Source organism: Micromys minutus (genome assembly GCF_963924665.1).
Source record: "Micromys minutus genome assembly, chromosome: 2".
NCBI lineage: Eukaryota > Metazoa > Chordata > Mammalia > Rodentia > Muridae > Micromys > Micromys minutus.
In genome coordinates, this window is record NC_137971.1 from 52,657,435 (window position 1) to 52,675,760 (window position 18,326).

The following is an 18,326-nucleotide window of genomic DNA, read 5'->3' on the forward strand; positions in this document are numbered from 1 at the left end:
CTGAATATTATAGCTTAGGTCTTAGACCACTGAGCTACATTCCCGGACACCTCTTTAAAAAAAAAAAAAAAAAAAAAAAAAAAAAAAAAAAGCTAAGTCCTCACTATGTACTTACTCCTCGTGGCCTGGAGTTTAGTATGTAAACAAGACTGCCCAGTAACTCACAGAGATAAACAGACTTCTACCTCACAGGCTCTGAGATCAGACTGTGCACCACTCCTAGCTATTTTGAGAGAGTCACAGCTTCATAGTGATCAAAGGACAACTGGAAGGAGTCGGTTCTCTCCTTCTACCACATCAGTCCTGGATATTGAATTCGAGTCACCAAACATGACTGGATGTTCCCTTAACCCACTGAGTCATCTCAAAGCCTCCCTCAGCCTTCTTTGTGTACAAATAAGCATAGAAAGTTCTCTGGGCTACCTGGGGCTGAATAAATGGCTTTTACTAACTCACAGCAACTTTAAATGTCAACTAATAGAGAATCATGACTTACAGCAGAGGAAAACAGAAAACAGCCATCTTTCTAATACAATCTGTGTATGACCTGTTCTTGGTACATAAGACTTAAAGAAAGTCAGATGTTGTAATACACACCTATAATCACCAACATTTGGAGTCTGAGGCAGGAGGGTTACATGTTCCAAGCCAGCTTGGGTATGCTAGTTACTGTTTTGTTGCTGAGATGAAATACCATGACCAAAGACAACTTAGAGAAGAAAGACTGTATTTTGGCTTACAGTTCCAGAGGGTTGTCCATAATAGCAGGGAAAGTATGGCAGCAGAAGCAGGAAACAGATCAAATCTCAGCCTTGAATGGAAAGCAGAGAACAGAGAGCAAGAACTACAGGTGGAGCAGGGCTATAAAGTCTCAAGTTCTGTCCAGAGTGACATCATTCCTCTAGCAAAGCTGTACCTGCTAATGGTTGCATAGTCCCCCAACCAGCACCATCAGCTGGAAACTAAGTGTTTACACCATAAGCCTTTGTGGTATATTCCAACTATTACACTAGCCTGCACAGCAAGACTATTTTGTTGTATTAAAGACTCAAAGGAAACAAGTGTGCTTGCTATTTGCTCATTTTTAGACTAGGCTGACTTGGATGACCATCTTTTAAAAGTTAGGTTTTGCTTTCTCGATCTGGAAGTGCAGTATAAGTAATAGCTTGTAAAGATAGCTGGGTGTGAGATGTTCTTTCTAATCTTACACTTGACTTACGGTGTTATGTGAGAATTTATAATGCCAGATGACATGGCACACTTAAAGATAAAAGGATTTTAATTTAGTTTAGGATGAAATTAGGACTTTGGTGGAGCGAGGACATTATGAAGTCTTAATAATACTAAACAACTGAATTGTTAATAACTCATTCTAGGATTCAAAGTGGAACAAGTGCAAGCAGCAAAGGAAGCCACTGAAAATTCAGGCCAAAGCAGTGAGTCCTTGACAGCTTTGCCTGAGGCTCTTCTCTTCCAAGAGCTGTGGCATTTAGTTCAGATAGGACAGTCTAAAAGTTAGTAACCTAGTAGCCAGAATGAGTTCATTTGGGGAGAAAGAAAAGTGAAAAGCCTGTACTGAATATGGTGGGCAATAAAAGTAATGATTTCAGTAATGAACAATAAGGAAGCCAGATGGGTTTGGTGGCCTAACAGCAATCCTAAGTGTGTCAAACAACAGAATAGCTAAAAATTAACAACATAGATGTCCATACATGGCTGACTGTAGTCTACATATATGTGCAGGTGAAAAGAGCTGGAAAGAGCTTAGAAGGAATCCTGATATTTATGTAGATGTAGTTCAGGCAAAATACTAAAAAGTGAAAAAAAAATTACAGCTGATATGACAAGTTAAAATTCACAATTGGTAAGGCATCTAGGTTTTAATTAAAAAAAAAAAAAATGAGGAGGCTGAGATGGCTCAGAGGTTAAGAGCACTGGCTGTTCTTCCAGAGGTCCTGAGTTTAAATCCGAGCAACCACATGGTGACTCACAACCATCTGTAATGGGATCCGATGCCCTCTTCTGGCATGCAGACATACATAAAGAATACTGTATAAATAAATAATCTTAAAGAACAATGAGACAAATAATAAAGAATGATTTATATTCAGAGGAAATAATCAATAGGAAGTTTTCTGTGTGACTCAAATCTATAAAAGGTTTTGACACAATGTTTTTTTCCCCCTAGTTCTTTTCTTTCATATTTTGGTTTTTCAAGACAGGGTGTCTCTGTGTAGTGTTAGCTGTCCTGGAACTTTTATAGACCAGGCTGGCTGCAAACTCAGACATCTGCCTGCTTCTGCCTCCTAAGTGCTGAGATTAAAGGCATGTGCCACCACTGCCTGGCCTACATCCCCAACTTTTAAATAAACTTATTATATTAATTTAACATTTGTGTGTGTTGTATGTGTTGGGGGAGGGAACATGTGAATGCTACAACACGCATGTGGAGATCAGAGGACAACCTGAAGGAGTCAGTCCTAGGGATAGAGCTGAGGTCTTTAGGCTTGGCAACAGGTGTCTTTATCCACTCAGAACTCTTCTATATATTTCTAAAATTAGTTAGCTGTTATTGGCCAGTTGTGAGTACTGGGATTAATGTGCCACCACCACCTGCCCTTATTCCTTATTTTAATACTCCATGTGCATATGTTCTTGTCCAGTATATTCTCTAGTCTCTCTATTCTCTCCCTCTCTCTCTGTCTCTCTCTGTCTCTGTCTGTCTGTCTCTCTCTCTCTCTCTCTCTCTCTCTCTCTGTCTGTCTGTCTGTCTGTCTGTCTGTCTGTCTCAGGTGCAGAAGTTGGTTGTGGTCTCTTGTAACTGGGTTTTGCTACTTTGTGGGTTCTTTTTTCTACCTTTTATCCCCTAGGTTTTGCCCCCTAGCACTAGTGGAGAGGAATTAGGAAAATCCCTAAATCTAATTTTCTTCCTTTTGCTTCTTCTTTGACCACAGCTACTAAACAAACCACCACCAACCTCCATGAACAACCAACAGCCACCCACAACAGCTCTCAGGGCCCTTGAATTTATATACCCTCTAAAAAGTTCCTAGAATTCCAAATGTCACACAACCACAGAAATTATCTGCAGCTGGCAAAACCATGCCTCTGCTAGAGCATGAGACAAATCATAGTCATAGACAATCTGAAGCAGCCCCATATCCCTACACCAGGGATTAAAACAAAGCACATTCTTAATTTCTGTGTTTTAAAAAAAAAAAAAAAAAAAGTTCCAGAGTTCTCACTACAGTCTGTTGTTTTCCACTTGATCTTTTGAGATAGTTTGTCATTGAACTTGGGTCTTGCTGCTTTAGGCCAGTGAGCCTCAGGATCTGCCTGTCTCCTTCCCTTAGTGCTAGGGTTCAAGCCACCACCCCTGGCTTCACTTGGGAGCACGCTGTGCTCTGTATGCTTGAGCAGCTGGCATTGCCCACTGAGCCATCATCTTTTTTTCTGTTTTTACATATTTTGTGTATAGCTCTATATTTTGTGTTGTTTTGTTTGTTTAATTGATTGATTATTTTTTGGTTTTTGAAGACAGATTTTCTCTATGTGCGTTGACTGCCTTGAAACTCACTCTGTAGACCAGGCTGTCCTCAAACTCACAGAGAGCTGTCTTTCTCTGCCTCCCAAGTGCTGGGATTAAAGGCAGCACCACCACTTCCCAGCTTGTTTTTTTAAGACAGTCTCACCATGTAGTCTAGACTGGTCTTTCGCTAGGTATCCTCTTGCCTCATCCTTCCATGTTCTGTATAGGCACAATGTCACCAAGTCCAATACCACTAAGCTTTTAAAAGTTTTGTGTGTGTGTGTGTGTGTGTGTGTGTGTGTGTGTGTGTGTGTGTGTGTGTGTGTATGTGTATGGTGTTGTTTAAAAGTAATGTTTTGGTAAATTTTATTTTTAAAATTTGTAAATTATTTTTAGCTAAGTAAATGAAGTTTTTACTAAGGAAGATGGAATAAAATGGCTGCTCAGACTCGAACAGGAATGAGAAGACCTCAACAAAACCAAAGGAATTTCTAAAAGCATCTGGAATGGCTCCATAGAACTAGAAGTCATAAGAGTAGCAAGTTTGGGGGCGAGTAGGGTTACCAGTTTATACCCCAATCTCATGATGGCTAATTAAAGGAGAATACTTTGGGCTAGAGAGATGGCTCAGTGGTTAAGAGCACTGACTGCTCTTCCAGAGGTCCTGAGTTCAATTCCCAGCAACCACATGGTGGCTCACAACCATCTGTAATGAGATCCGATGCCCTCTTCTGGTGTGTCTGAAGACAGCTACAGTATGTTCATATACATAAAATAAATAAATTTTTTAAAAGGAGAATACATTAACAGTGGAAAACTACAGTCCTATATGAGGGAAATGTGGAGAAAAGAGACCATACAGAAGCATTCGAGGACAAATCCTGGAATAAAAACTTACAAAAGAAGTTCAACATCTCAGTCAAAACTCCCCTAATTCCTGGTCAACTGGTAAATTCATTCCACATACATAGAGAAGACCCTTAAAACCAATCAGTGGATGGAGGAAAAAAATATGGTAAAAATCTTGAAAGTGAAATTCCCCTTAAAAAAACTGGCCTACATAAAAAAGATCTGTGAATTTGGAACCTCTTTTTTTTTTTTTTTCTTTCTTTCCTTTTTAAAAATTTGTTTTTCTTCCTTGTAACATGCTGTGAATGGAACCTGGAGCTAGGCAGGGCTGATGAAAAGCAAGGGCTCACTTGATCATGTAGCCCTGCCTCCTGCCACCAGATTTCCTTTTCAAAATAGAGCAAACTCTATTCCCATATTGCTCAGTTCAAAAAAGTTAAAAACAAAACAAAAACAAACAAACAAACAAACAAAAAAAACCCTGAAGCTTTGGTGGCTTAGAGCATCATGCAGCTGGAAAATTGAGGGGAAAGCACAAAGAAAGAATCACTCTAGAACCACAGTATGTACTCCTCTTCTGAGTGCTTGCTACCAAAATCCTTGGCCAACAGCCAGATTACACAGGTGCAGGGGAGACTCCCCAGGTCCAAATTCTAAAAGCAGTCCCTAGAATCTCGGAAGAGCTAAGCAGAGGAAACAGTTGCTGCTTACCACAGACACATGCTTCCAGGGTTTATCTATCTAGGCAAGTCAATTACCCACTTAGAAAAAAACAAAACTCCCAATATCCTCAGAGGAACACAACAGGATCCAGAATCGTGCAGTACCTTACACAGTGTTCAGTTGTGATCTAGAATTATTAGACATGTAAAGAGACAGAGCTCACAGGAGGAAGAAAAGCAGTACATCTGTAAGACCTGACCAAGTCCTATTTTTCTATGAATGTCTTTAGGATGAAATATTACAAATTGTGTTTAAATGACTAAGGAAAAATAGGTAAACAGATAACTTTGTGCCTGAAATGTAGAAATAAAACATGAAGTTAGAGAGTTGAAATAAAATAATAACTGAAGTTTAAAAAAAACCTTACACATATGCTCAACAGTATTATATTGAAATAACAGTAAAGAAATAGGAGTGGGAGTTGGGGGCTGGAGAGATAGCTCAGCAGTTAAGAACACTGACTGTTCTTCCAGAGGTCCTGAGTTCAATTCCCAGCAACCACATGGTGACTCACAACCATCTGTAATAGAATCCAATTCCCTTTTCCGGTGTGTCTGAGGATAGATACAGTGTACTCACGTACATATATAAAGAAATCTATGTTTGTGAGCTAGACTGATAGAAATTACCCACTGAAAGAAGAGATTGGAAAAATGGAGAATAGTGGGTGGAACCTCCAGGACAAGTCAAGTGTGGAATACAGCTGAGATTGGGATATTAGGAAGGGACACAATTCCTGGAGCTAGTTGGCTCCAGGAATCTTACTTCTATTGTGCTCTGGATGCACTGAGAAACCAGGTCTCAGAAAGTAAGTCAGAGCAGGACATGGTGCCCTTAGCCACATTCCTTTTGGTTAATGATGGGAAGCTCTCAGAGTTTGGGGCCAACCTGATAATACATAGGAAGCTTCAGGACTGCTACAACTACACGAGGAGGGAGAAACCCTGTCTCAAACCACCACCATTACTTCCAGAAAATAAGGTGGAAGAGCTGGAGAAATGGTTTAGACATTAAGAGAGAGTACTGCTGGGTTGTGGTAATGCTCGTTTTTAATCCCAGCACTTGGGAGGTGAAATTCTGTCTCAAACAAGCAAATAACCAAAAACAAAACAACAAACAAACAAACAAAAAACTCACAACCAAAACCATACTTCTCTTACAGAGGACCTGAATTCATTTCCCAACATCCACATCATGCCGTCCATAACTGCCTCTAACTCCAACTCCAGTGAATCTTATGCTATCTTCTGACCTCTGTGGTATCTGTGCACACACATGCACATATCCACACACAGAAATAAACATGAAGTGTACATTTCTGGCTTCTTTGAAAACTCAGTTGTGCCATGTGATGTTTTTCTGGAAACGGTCTTATCAGTGGACATTTTTGCAAGCAGACGTGTGGAAGTATGTTTTGTTAAAAACAGATACATGTTTTTCTGGAGGCTGCCTGTAAAAAAGAGCATGTGATATGTTACTAGGGCAGATGATGCTTGAGTGAACAGTCATGTTTGGAAAGGATAAACATATATTCCAGCATATGACCCAGTAGACAGTGGACGATGCTGGATGGTGTTGGTACATCCTTTGCTGGCCACTGTTGAGCTTTGCTGACGCTGGTCTTTGCTGACATTGCTGAGTAGTGTTGGTACATCTTACCTTTCTTTATTGATCATTATTTGTTGTGACTTCATAGAGAAAAAAACACCAAAAAACTTCTGGTGGTTTTCTGGCAGCTTCTTGCCACTTCTGCAGACTCTGGCTGATTGACAGAGCCTAGAAGTTACTTCTGGATTGACCTGCTGTTGCTGGTTCATTAATGGTGTTTGTGAATGGATCAAGATACCACTGCTGATTCATGTGAACTGAACTACTGATATCCTGATAATGCAGATTGGGTTTACTCTAAAGAAATATTTCTAAACAGGTCAGCATCCTTCTTTGCTCTATTAACCTTTCATTTCCACTACCTCTGGTGGGTGATGAGCTCGAAGGGAAGTTAAAACATTTAAGAACCCTTATTAAAAATAGACTTTGAGGGCTGGAGAGATGGCTCAGTCGGTAAGAACACTGCCTGCTCTTACAAAGGTCCTAAGTTCAATTCCCAGCAACCACATGGTGGCTCACAACCATCTGTAATGGGATATGATGTTCTCTTCTGGTGTGTCTGACAGCTACAGTGTACTCATATACATTAAATAAATAAATAAATATTTTTAAAATGGATTTTGAAAAATTTTAGCCTATATATATGCACGATTAAAAATAAAAAACCTATAGAAAAAATAATGTGGAGAACAATAGAGAAAAATATCCAACATTTGACTTACATGTAACACACCCTTGAACATGCAAGTATAAATTGACATTCTGGTTCTAAAATGTATGTGGAAAAAGGGAGAAAGTATCTAGAATAGAAAAAGCTAGCAGGACGATGATGGCACGTTTCTTTAATACCAGCACCCAGGTAAAAGAGGGAGGTGGATCTGAGTCTGAGGCAAGCCTAGTCTAGAGTCAGTTCTAGGACAGCCAAGGACACAGAGAAATCCTATCTCAACCAAAAAGAAAAGAAAAGAGAAAAGGCTCGTTTATTTTGAAACAATGTCTCATTTTGTAGCTCCTATTGGCCTGCAATTTTCTATAAGGAAGCAAGCTGGCCTAGTCACAGAACATTCTGCCTTCCTCTGCCTGGTGAGTTCTGGGATTAAAGGAATGTTCCACCAAACCTAGTGAGGTCGGAAGATCTCAAATTCCAGTCCAGATTAGGATAAATAGTTAGACACTTTCTTCCTGCACCTACTATTATTATTATTATTAATTATATTTCTTTCTTTTTTAGATTTATTTGTTTTATGTATAGGATTGGTCTATTTCTATGCATACCAAAAGAGTTAGATCCCATTACAGATAGTTGTGAACCACCATGTGGTTGCTGGGAATTGAACTCAGGACCTCTGGAAAAGCAGCCAGTGCTCTTAACCAGCTTGTTTTGGTTTGGTTTGTTTGTTTGCTTTTGTTTTTTAAAAAAGGCAAGGAAATGCTTACTAGCAGATTAAAGAATTAATAACCACAGAACCTAATTAGAAAAAGACTTGGCAAAGTGCCTAGCATAACAAAGGGAGAAAATATTCTGCATTTGTGTCACTGTTTAGAAAGGAGTAATTTAGTGCCCTTTAATCTGAGCTACTGTTGTCCAATTAAGAAACTGCTGGATGAAAACATGGGTTTTATATGTTTAGTAGGGTGAAACATCTTTTTTAGTATTTTTACATTGGATAGTTTTAATTAAGCTATACAATGCCCACTTCCTTTTACATCACTCTGTTGGAAATTGGAAGTATCCAAGTAAGAGGAAGACACAGTCTCTGTCCCTTAGCTCCACTTAGTGAAACAGACAGAAGCTGGAAGAGGCAGGAACACCACAGATTCCAAAGGAGGAAGAAAGCTTAACCTACAGTGGAAAATTAGAGACAGTGGGGCTGTGGAGTGGCTTGGAATAATGAGTTTGTTGGCATAAAGAACTAAAAATTAGCAAAGGCTTTCTGATCCCCTCCCCTCCCTTTCTCACATGTTGGGGGTTAGTTCTGGAACATCATTCATGCTGTGAAAGTTCTCTACTGAGCTATACAACAACCCTTTTTATCTTTACATGAGTGTCTTCCCAAGATGCCCAGGTTGGTCTTGAACTTGAAATCCTCCTGCCACATTTTTGTAAGTAGTTGAAATTACAGCTTTCAGCTGTTTTCTTTGTCTAGTTTTGGCCATAGGTGGTAAAAGGTCCTTACCAGACCTTGGTGAATTCTAGCTAACATCTGAGGATGCACAGGGAGGACTGACTTCCTAGTAGTAGAGCCATGAAGTGTTTGCTGCAGGGAACACACACGCATACTCACGGTTCACTTGACCCGTAGAAGGGGTAGCTTTATAAAGCTACTACACACTGAATATGGTAGCAAACACCTGGAGTCCCAACTCCTAGGAAGCTAAGGCTGGGGGCTGCACATTCTAGGCCAACCTAGGAAAATCATCAATCCCTGTCTCAAATAACCAAGCTAGAATAGAGAAAGGAAACAAAAATTATTGTTGTTGTTATTGTTATTATTATCATTATTATTAGCCCAAAAGAGGTTGCAAGTGGACTAGATGGACCCTTGCTTGGTTCTATAATTTGAAAATGGTTTCATTCTGAGAAATTAGGAAAAAATAAACTCACCTTTTAAAACTCAAGTAAAGGGGCTGATGAGATGATAGCTGAGCAGGTAAAGACAGTTGCCACCTAGCCTGAATACTTTGTTCGATCACAGTAATGATCTGCATAGTAGGAGAGGACCAATTCTTGCAGAACGTCTTCTGACCTAGAGTTACCATGGTACACTTTGCCCCCACACAAATACGTTTTAAGAATCTAAATTGTTTAGCTTTATTTTATTTTATATGCATAAATACTTGACTTGCATGTTTGTGGGCCCATGGCCAGCAGAGTAGCATCTGGTTGAGGTAAGCAGGAAATCCAGTTCAGTACAACTTAGTAGCTGATGTTGATTCAAACTTCTAGAGTCTGACATTGGGCAGTTTATTTTCTAGACATTTAAGAACAGTACGGTTTTTGGGAAAAAAATCTTTCCTGGTAACAATTACCTCAATCTTATTTGCACAATAAAGCTTTAAGATGTGACTACATTGAAACTTTTTGCATAGTGCGTGTGACCTCTTCCATAAAGATGGGTTCTATAGCTTAAGGCCTAGGGGAGTATCAGGTTTGTTCTTACTCATACAGATATTGTAGAGGTCACCAATCTACAAAGTGCATGTGACTTGTTCTATTGACTGAGAAACAATGCTCAAGAGTAAAGGTCTAGGGAAAAAGTCTGGAATAAACATAGTGGTCTGGGTGATTCAAGTGTGGCCTGGCCCCATAGATAGCATAGATCACCAGAATATTAATAGAATTCACTCCTAGCATTCTATGTGGAAAACAAGTATTTGTCCCTTCTGTTCAAGAGACAAACCTGTGTGTTTAGCATTCTTGGTTTCCCTAGTGCTTATCTGAAAGCTCAAGAACCTTGTGCCCTCTCCACGTGTATGCTGTGTGTACCATGTCCAAGCCTGGTGCTTGCAGAGGTTTGCAAAGGTGTTGGATCCCCTAGAACTGGAGTTATGGATGGTTGAGACCCACCATGTGGGTGCTGAGAAACCAGGTTCAGTTCCCTGCAAGAGCCAGTACTCTTAACAATTGAGCCATCTCCCCAGCCCTAAAAAATATTTTTAAGATTTGTTTTCTGTTTAATTATGTGCATACCAGTGTAAGTGCCAGTGGAGGCTAGAGGAGTCATAGCCTCTGCAGCTGGTTACAGGGCTGTTACTCGGGATTTCTGCAAGAGTGTAAGTGTTCTTAACCGCAAACCATCTCTCCAGACCCCTTATTTTATTATTGTTTGTTCGTTTGTTTGTTTGTTTTGAGACAGGGTGTCTATATAGCCTTGGCTGTCTTGGAACTCACTATATTGACCATACTAGCCTTGAATTCACCTACCTCTCCCTCCCAAGTATTAGAATTAAAGCACCCACCATTATACCTTGCTCCTAATTTTATTTTTTTAAAGCTATCCTTTACATTGTCCATTAAAAAAAATGAGTAAAGAAACAACTACAAATGATACTATTGGGTAAGGGGGTTATTCCAGATTATCAGGGAGAGGGTCGACTGTAGCTCTTCCTTGATAGTGATTATTGGTAGTGTGACCTGCTGTTCTTCCCCCATTGTCTCTGCCAGCCCTGGTATTAAATTACTTTGAGGCTTGCTAGCTTGTCTTCTTATTGTCTGTAAGTCTGCTTATACAAAGCTAGCTCATTAAGTAGGTCTAAAATCTGCACCTCATGAGTTAGAGTTCCCATAGTAGACCTGAAGGTGTTCATCTAGAGGGTTGTTTTTTTTTTTTTTTTTTTTTTTTTTTACTTAAGCAGTCTTTAATGAAAACCATGCAAGAGACGTCCCTACTCCTGCATCTTCTCGATCGTTTCTTCCTTGTATTTGCCCTTCTCCTTCCCTACTTGTCGGGACTTGGCTTTCCTCTCCAGGATCTTCTTGCGGTCCTTGTCCAGTTTTAGCCTGGTGATAACCACCTTGCTGGGGTGGATGCCCACATGCACAGTTGTGCCATTAGCCTTCTCTCGCTGGACTCGCTCAATGTAGATGACGTATTTCTTCCTGTACACTTGGACTACTTTGCCAATCTGCTGGCCTTTGTAGTGTCCTCGAACAACCTGAACTTCATCATCCTTTCGAATGGGCATAGACCGAACGTTATACTTCTGTCTCAGTTCTTTGGAAAGAGGGGAAGACATGATCTTCCTCCGAATGTGAGAAGGTGCATTGAAATGCCGTTTGCGGTTCTTGCTTCGGTCAGAAGTCACGAAGGGATTGAACTTCATCTTGGCGGCTTGCGATCAAGCGATGGCCGCAAAAGGAAAGAGCTAGAGGGTTGTTTTTAAAGTTCATAACTATTTATTCTTTGAGAATTTCATACAAGTATACAATGTATGTTTATCTTATCTAACTCTCCTGTTCCAACTCCTGCTAGGTTCTCAACCCCCCTCTACACACACAGACTTTATCTCCTCCTCCTTCATTATAACCCACTGAGTCCAATTAGTGTTGCCCATATGTGCATGACGTGATGAGAATTCTTGTTTTCAGAGTCTTAAAATAGATAGCTGTGGTGTGAAACCACAGGGGGAAAAGATGTCCCCCTCAACTCTGTAGTTCTTATGTGCACTCTTTGACTGATGCTAAGGATCTTAAGGAATAAGAGGAATTCACACTTGTTTTTTTAATTTCATATGTGTGTGGACATCTTCAGAAGACCGTGATGTACAAATGCATTTTACATTTTAAAAGAACAATTAATCTCTGAGTGAGAAAGGACAAATGAGAAGCTAGGTTAGGGTAGTCAATGCTAGGTTTGTCAGTAAAGATGTATTCAGTCAGGGTGTGAAGTTAGTGTGAAAAGAGGGTTACGTTAGAGCTATTTATGCAGGCTCATGGCAGCCCTAGGCTGTCTGTCTCCTGCTATATGAAGGTCATCCCTTTCAGAATAATCTTTATAGTTTCCTGTATATAGGCAAAAGCAAGCCAGTTTCTCAAGTGAATTCAGCTTGAAGTAATCAGTATTGTGCCTCCTTAACTCATTCCTTCCTGATGTATTCAAAACCCATTATTTTCAGACAGCAATGACTTTTTCCTGAGTGAAGCTCTTTGTTAGGGATGTGTAAGGATTCCCCTGTCACTTTGACTCTTACCATTATCCCAACAGCTGTTTCTAGAAAAGTTCAGGTTTTGCCTTGGTCAGGAATGGGTAGAAAGATCAGAGAAAGATGGAATTGTCTCTCGATAAACAAGCAACCTGGCTATTAAAATAAATTTAAATCTCCCCCTTAAAGGTGGTCGCAATTTATTGCAGTCTACAGCAGGACCTACTTTTGAAATTTTTAATTTTCTTGATGAGGAAAACTGTCTTAAATCCAAATGACTCCATTTTCTCGTTTTGTTTGTTGAGATAGTAAGGATCTGCGCAGCCATATTTTTAGGGAGGGAAGGGAGTGAAGTACGGAAAGAGAAGAGGAACAACTGGCAAGCTGGGAACAAGCTGAACCACAGACCAGCGGCTGCCTCTCTCAGTTCTTCAGTCTTTGTGAAGCTGAAATGTCTGGATGCCTGTGAGGCTTTCAGAACTGGAAACAAGACAAAGGTGTTCATAGTTAGCTACTATAGCACTTCTTTTGAGCTTCACAGAATTAAAAGATTTCATCCATGGATGTGATGCAGTTCATCAGTTAAGATTCATCACAAAGGAAATATTGATCAACTTTAGAAAAAGCCCTTTAAACTTGGGGTGGTGCTTCAAGAGGGCATCACTGGTCCTTTCTGTGTATTTATATGCTGTGTCCTTTTGTGTGTGTTTAGTAAAAGACATGAAAACGACTTTTTAAAAGCCTTTTAATTTATGTCTTGATTTATTACATTCCAATTCCTGTAGGGTTAGATTTTTTCAAAGCCTGCTTTAATAAGGGTTCTTAAATGCTTCAACCTGCCTTCTAGCCCACCTCCCAGAAGTAGGAGAAAAGAAAGATTAATAGGAAATAGGGGTTGTAGACCTGTTTAGAAGTAGTTCTTTGGGGTGATTCCAGTCTTCATTGTCAGGATATCAGCAGTCTAGTCTAAAACTTCAAACACAGATCAGTAGCTGAAGTTCACTCTAATCAGCACACACTGAACATAAATCAATAGAAGCGGCTAGATCCAGAAGAAATCTGGAGGCTCTGCTGTATTGGCATGAATCTGCGGAATCGGCCTGAACACCATGAGAAGTTCTGTGCTGCTTCTCTCTGTGAACTCACAAATGAAGATCAGCAAAGACCAGCAAAGCATTGCAAGTTGAACCAGTGCAAGAGCATTGTTCACTGTCTACTGGGTTCTACTAATACTGTTTCCAAATATCACGCATCCTCTCAAGTGTCTGCTTCAGCAAAGCATCCTCTCATAAGACAGCTTCCAGGAAAACATCACAAAACAAAACTGAGTCGCCAAATTTCCACTTCAGATTTTCATTCTCTTCTCTTCCTTATATTTTCAGATAAAACCACCTTTCTCTCATCAGGGGCACCTTGAGACCACAGGGAGAATTAGATCTAAGAGACCATTTGGTCCCAAAATCTTTAAAAAGGTGGCTGTGTGGATGGTAGACTGATCTGCTAGTCCTTGTGGAAACCAAAATGAAGTTTCCATTCCTTCCACCTTGCCACATTGGTTTTTCTAGCTTGAAACCTTATTTTCTGATTCCCTTACTTTATTGGCAACCTTCATTTGAGATTTTGAATGCTACTGGAATGTGTAGGGTTGGGGTCACTAGTGTTGACCATTTTGTAACATTTACCAGTAAGCTTTCTGTCCTCATCTAATTTTACCTGTAGACTACATTTGGTTCTTCCTGTGTTCTCATTAAGTCTGAAAAAGCACATCCTGTTGGTTTCCTACCTCACTGGCAGCAACTCAGTCTTTCTCATCTGCCCAAGAATCAGTCATCCTTTTCTTTTTCCTGTTTGAACTCCTCTGGAATATCTCAGTTGTCAGTCCTCTGCTTTGATTTCTAAAACCATAACCCTAGCCTGATGCTTTTCTTGAGCTGGAGACATCTATAATCAACCATCTAGTATCCACCCATACAGTCAAGATGTCTCAAACTGCTCCAGAACTTCCCTGTTTCCTCCTTCGTCTTATTAAATGACACTACCATCATCCAGCCGATTGCTCAAGCCAACGCCTCAGAGCTATCATGAAGTTTTTTTTTTTTCCCAGACCCTGCATTCAGTCTATTAATAAGACATAAGCAATCTACTAGAATATTTGGGAGTTTCATTCTCTATCATTATCTACTGAGGTACCGAAACCAAACTTTTCTCCTGCTTTAACTGGACCACAGTCTTAGCCTGCTGACTGGTGGATTTTCCCAAATCCATCATTCCTTCTCTGGGAGGTCTAATTTCACCTAAGCAGAACATTCTTACATGAATCATTATATATGATTTTCTTTGTATATTGTATATGATTTTCTTGTTTATAAATTATCAGTGTTTCCCATTATAAGCAAAATCAAAGCCCCCAGTGCAGAGTCTAGCTTTTGCTTTTCATTTTTGCATTCCCTAAGCTCCAGACATTCTTGCTTACTTTGTTTCTCTAAATATCCCAATCTCCTTTTGTTCATGTGTCACTCAGTCCCTTAGAGCTTTCCCTCTTGAGTCCCTATACAATTACTAGATAGTTTTTGCTTGGTTTTGAATTTTATGTACTATTCACTATGTAATCTTCTCCAACTTTTTCTCCTCATCCACACATGTGGTATTATGTTTAGAAAGAAATTTATAATTGAAATAAAGTCTTAACTCATTGATGTTTCTTCCTGATGGGCAGCATTGGCTGTACTGCAGCTTTTTGGGCTGCTTCTGGTGGCACTTATGAGGATTCTACTATGCATAATGCAAGCAGTGTTGCATACAGAGTTCTTACTGTGGGGGGGGGCAGTGTTCTCACTTTTTTATGCATGACTCCCTTAGCAACTCCATGAGTTGGTGTTATTACATATTTATCTTATATATGAAGACACAGAGAGGCAAAGGCAGGTAAGGTAGCAAGCTCAATGCCATCTAGCCAGTGAGTGCGATTGCTGGAGAGTGGGTTCCACGTGTGTTCAGCTTCCTAAGATGATGGTTCATAATTTTCTGAATTTTTAGACGATACTCCCACAAGCAGCATTTGAGTTCCCACAGTACCACATCGTCACTCATACATAATTTCACTAAATTTGTATTTTGATTTCAATTTGCATTTTCCTGATTTTTTTAAATGTTTATCAGCCATTAACATTTCCTCTTGGAAACACAAACTGTTCATGTCCTTTGCCTATTCTTATTTTGATTTGACAGCCTTCTTTATTCTACATACTTTGTCAGAATTATGAGTTTCAAATATCTTTTCCAAAGTCGTGACTGTCTTTTAATTATTTTTTTTAAGATTTTTATTTATGTATAGGAATGCTCTATCGGCATGTACACCTGCATTCCAAAAGAGGACATCAGAACTCATTATAAATGATTGTAAGCCATCATGTGGTTGCTATGAATTAAATTCAGGACCTCTGGATGAGCAGCCAGTGTTCTTAACCTCTGTTCCATTTCTCTAGCCTTCGTCTTTTTATTGTTTATATGATATTTCCTGCTATCAGAAAATCCTAATTTTCACAGAGCTGAAGTCACTGTTACCAGTATCTTGTTTTTAGAATATATCAGTCATAATAGTATTGTCCTGGGGATGGTGAGATGGTGCAGTGGTGAAAGTTGCCTTCTGCAAAGTCTGAGTTTGATCCACAGGACCCATGTGATAAGAGAATATCAATGACATTCTCTGACTTCTGTATTCATGCTGTGGCACACATGTGCCTACAAGCATGCACACACAATTAAATAATTAATTAAAATATAATAAAAAATTTAAAAGAATATGGTCCTGTATTCTAAAACTTACATTTCAAGTATAAGCTGAAGAGTATTCTATGTAGGTAGTCCTTTTCTTAGCTAGGGAATACTGCTGCTTCTCTTCCTCTCTCTCCTCTTCCTCTTCATGATCCTCCTGCCTCTGCTACCTACCTGAGTGCTGGGATGAACAGCCTGCTTCTCAACTCCTGGTCCTGCTGCTTTACAGTCAGTCTGATTATTCTATCTTATCTTGAAAAGTATTTTTTCTTGGCCTTTGGGCTTTCCTTGTGATGTTAAACTTGATGTCTATGGGAAGTCCTATTGGAGTTGTGTTACTTTTCAGTGTCAGCTGAACGGACAGATGGAATGCTAGCATTCCATCCACATGAGTGTGGCACCTCTTGTACTCAGTCACTTGTATGTGTACGATACAGCTCCACACGGGGCGAACACATGTTGCAGAGGGAGGCAACTTGGAGGAATGAATGGTTAAGAGGAAATGCCCAGAGCCAGCTTGCCTGAGTTTAAGGTCATCTTGGGTGATCAACACTGTGTCCCCTCCCTTTTCTGCAGAGCAGAGCTAATGAGCGCTGTAATAAATGTGCAGTGCTTGTTCGTTAACTGTCACTACTGCTGTTTTATCCCAGGCCGTCTTACTGTTGTTGCTTTGTAAATTATAACTTTTTAAAATTACATTTTGTTACTGGTATTTAGAAACGCAGTTGATTTTCAGGAATCTAAGCAGTATTGAGTAAATTCTATTAAAGGTAAAAATGAGACTCTTTTGAATTTCCCAAATAAGCTTTTATACATTGCCCCAAAAGCAGTGACATTTGTCTCTTTCAGTTCAGTCATGCTGATATGATTGGCTTGTCATTCTTCTTTGATGATGTGCAGTAAAGTTCTCTTTGAGCTTATAAAATTGGAATCTAGTTTTTCCTTTAGGTCCTCTGAAAAATGTGTATAGGGTTAGTTGTGTTTTTTTTTTTTTTTAGAATATTTAGTAGAATTTGCATATAAACATCATCTGAACTTGAGGTTTTCTTTTTCAGAGACTCTTCAATTACTGACCACTGTCTCTAATCCTTACTTGCAATGTTTATATGCAGGTAGCTATAGCTTTCTTAATAAGTTCTACAGTTTTTTGTGTTTTGTTTTGTTTTGTTTTTTTTGTTTTTGCTATCTGCTTTAGTCACTCAATTGCAGCTTTACTTTATAAAGTGATTTATGGGATTGTAACTGATGGCTTTTCCACCCTAGGCTCTCTGTTCCCAGAAATAATGACAACCCTGATCTTCAACTTGATCCCTGACTAGCTTATTACTTCTGAAGCCCTTTAAACTACTCTGTGTCTTCGACATGGTTAGTTATCTCTCTCCTCAGCTTCATGTCTCCTCCAGCATCCAGGCAGATCTCCCAGAATTCCTCTCTCTCTACTGGAACTTCCACCTCCTATTTCCTGGTCCAGTTCGTTGTCTACAGGCTTTTTTATCTTCAGATGATACTTCCACACAGTGCACAAAGGACTCTTTCTACAGGAATAATATAATTTTTAAAATTCTGCTTTATCTGGAGAATGTTCCTTTGAAAAGGTTCAGGTTTCCAAACGTTATTAGTCTTTAAGAACTAGTATCTGAAGACTCTTGAGGAATAGAGTTAAGTTTCATCTTTGAATCCTACAAGGTGGCAAGAGGGAACTGACTCCTCAAAGTTATTTTCTAACCCACACACTCTCTCTCTAAATTAATTAATTTTAAAAAGGAGACTGTGAGCAGAGAGCTCAGTTGGTAAAGTGATTGCAAGAGAACCTGAATTCTATCCTTAGAACTTAAATTTTAAAAAGTCAGGTGGAGCCCTGCGTAGTGGCTCACACATTCAGTTCCAGCACTAGTCAGAAGCAGGCGGATCTACAGAGCGAGGTCCAGGAAAGCCAGAGAGACACAGAAAATCCTGTCCTGTGTAGTGGTGGTGGGGTGAAACCAGGTGGGGTGTCACATTCATATAATCCTAGTACTGGGCAAGTAGAGACTGGTGACTCCCTGGGGCTTACAAGCCTACATGGCAAGTGTCAGGCTAGTAAAACACCTTATCTCAGAATTAAGTGGACAGTGTGTAAGGAATTACACTTGAGGCATTTCTCTGACTTCCACAAATGAGTGCATACATATTAGACCTTTGTGATACATGAATATACACA

General features: G+C 39.6%; 2 protein-coding genes across 2 annotated transcripts in view; one reads left to right on the forward strand and one right to left on the reverse strand.

Moving 5' to 3' along the window:
• Window positions 1-18,326, forward strand: part of PACS1 (phosphofurin acidic cluster sorting protein 1) — a 109,059-nt gene that overhangs the window by 52,828 nt on the left and 37,905 nt on the right. The window lies entirely within an intron of this gene.
• LOC308416296 (large ribosomal subunit protein uL24) lies at window positions 11,056-11,569 on the reverse strand. The gene has a single exon (XM_080911233.1). It carries the CDS (start codon window positions 11,531-11,533, stop codon window positions 11,096-11,098), a length of 438 nt encoding a protein of 145 aa, XP_080767359.1. The 5' UTR covers window positions 11,534-11,569; the 3' UTR covers window positions 11,056-11,095.

What these genes read in the sequence shown, in the direction of transcription:
- LOC308416296 (XM_080911233.1), bottom strand. Translation starts at nt 11,533, where the DNA reads ATGAAGTTCAATCCCTTCGTGACTTCTGACCGAAGCAAGAACCGCAAA.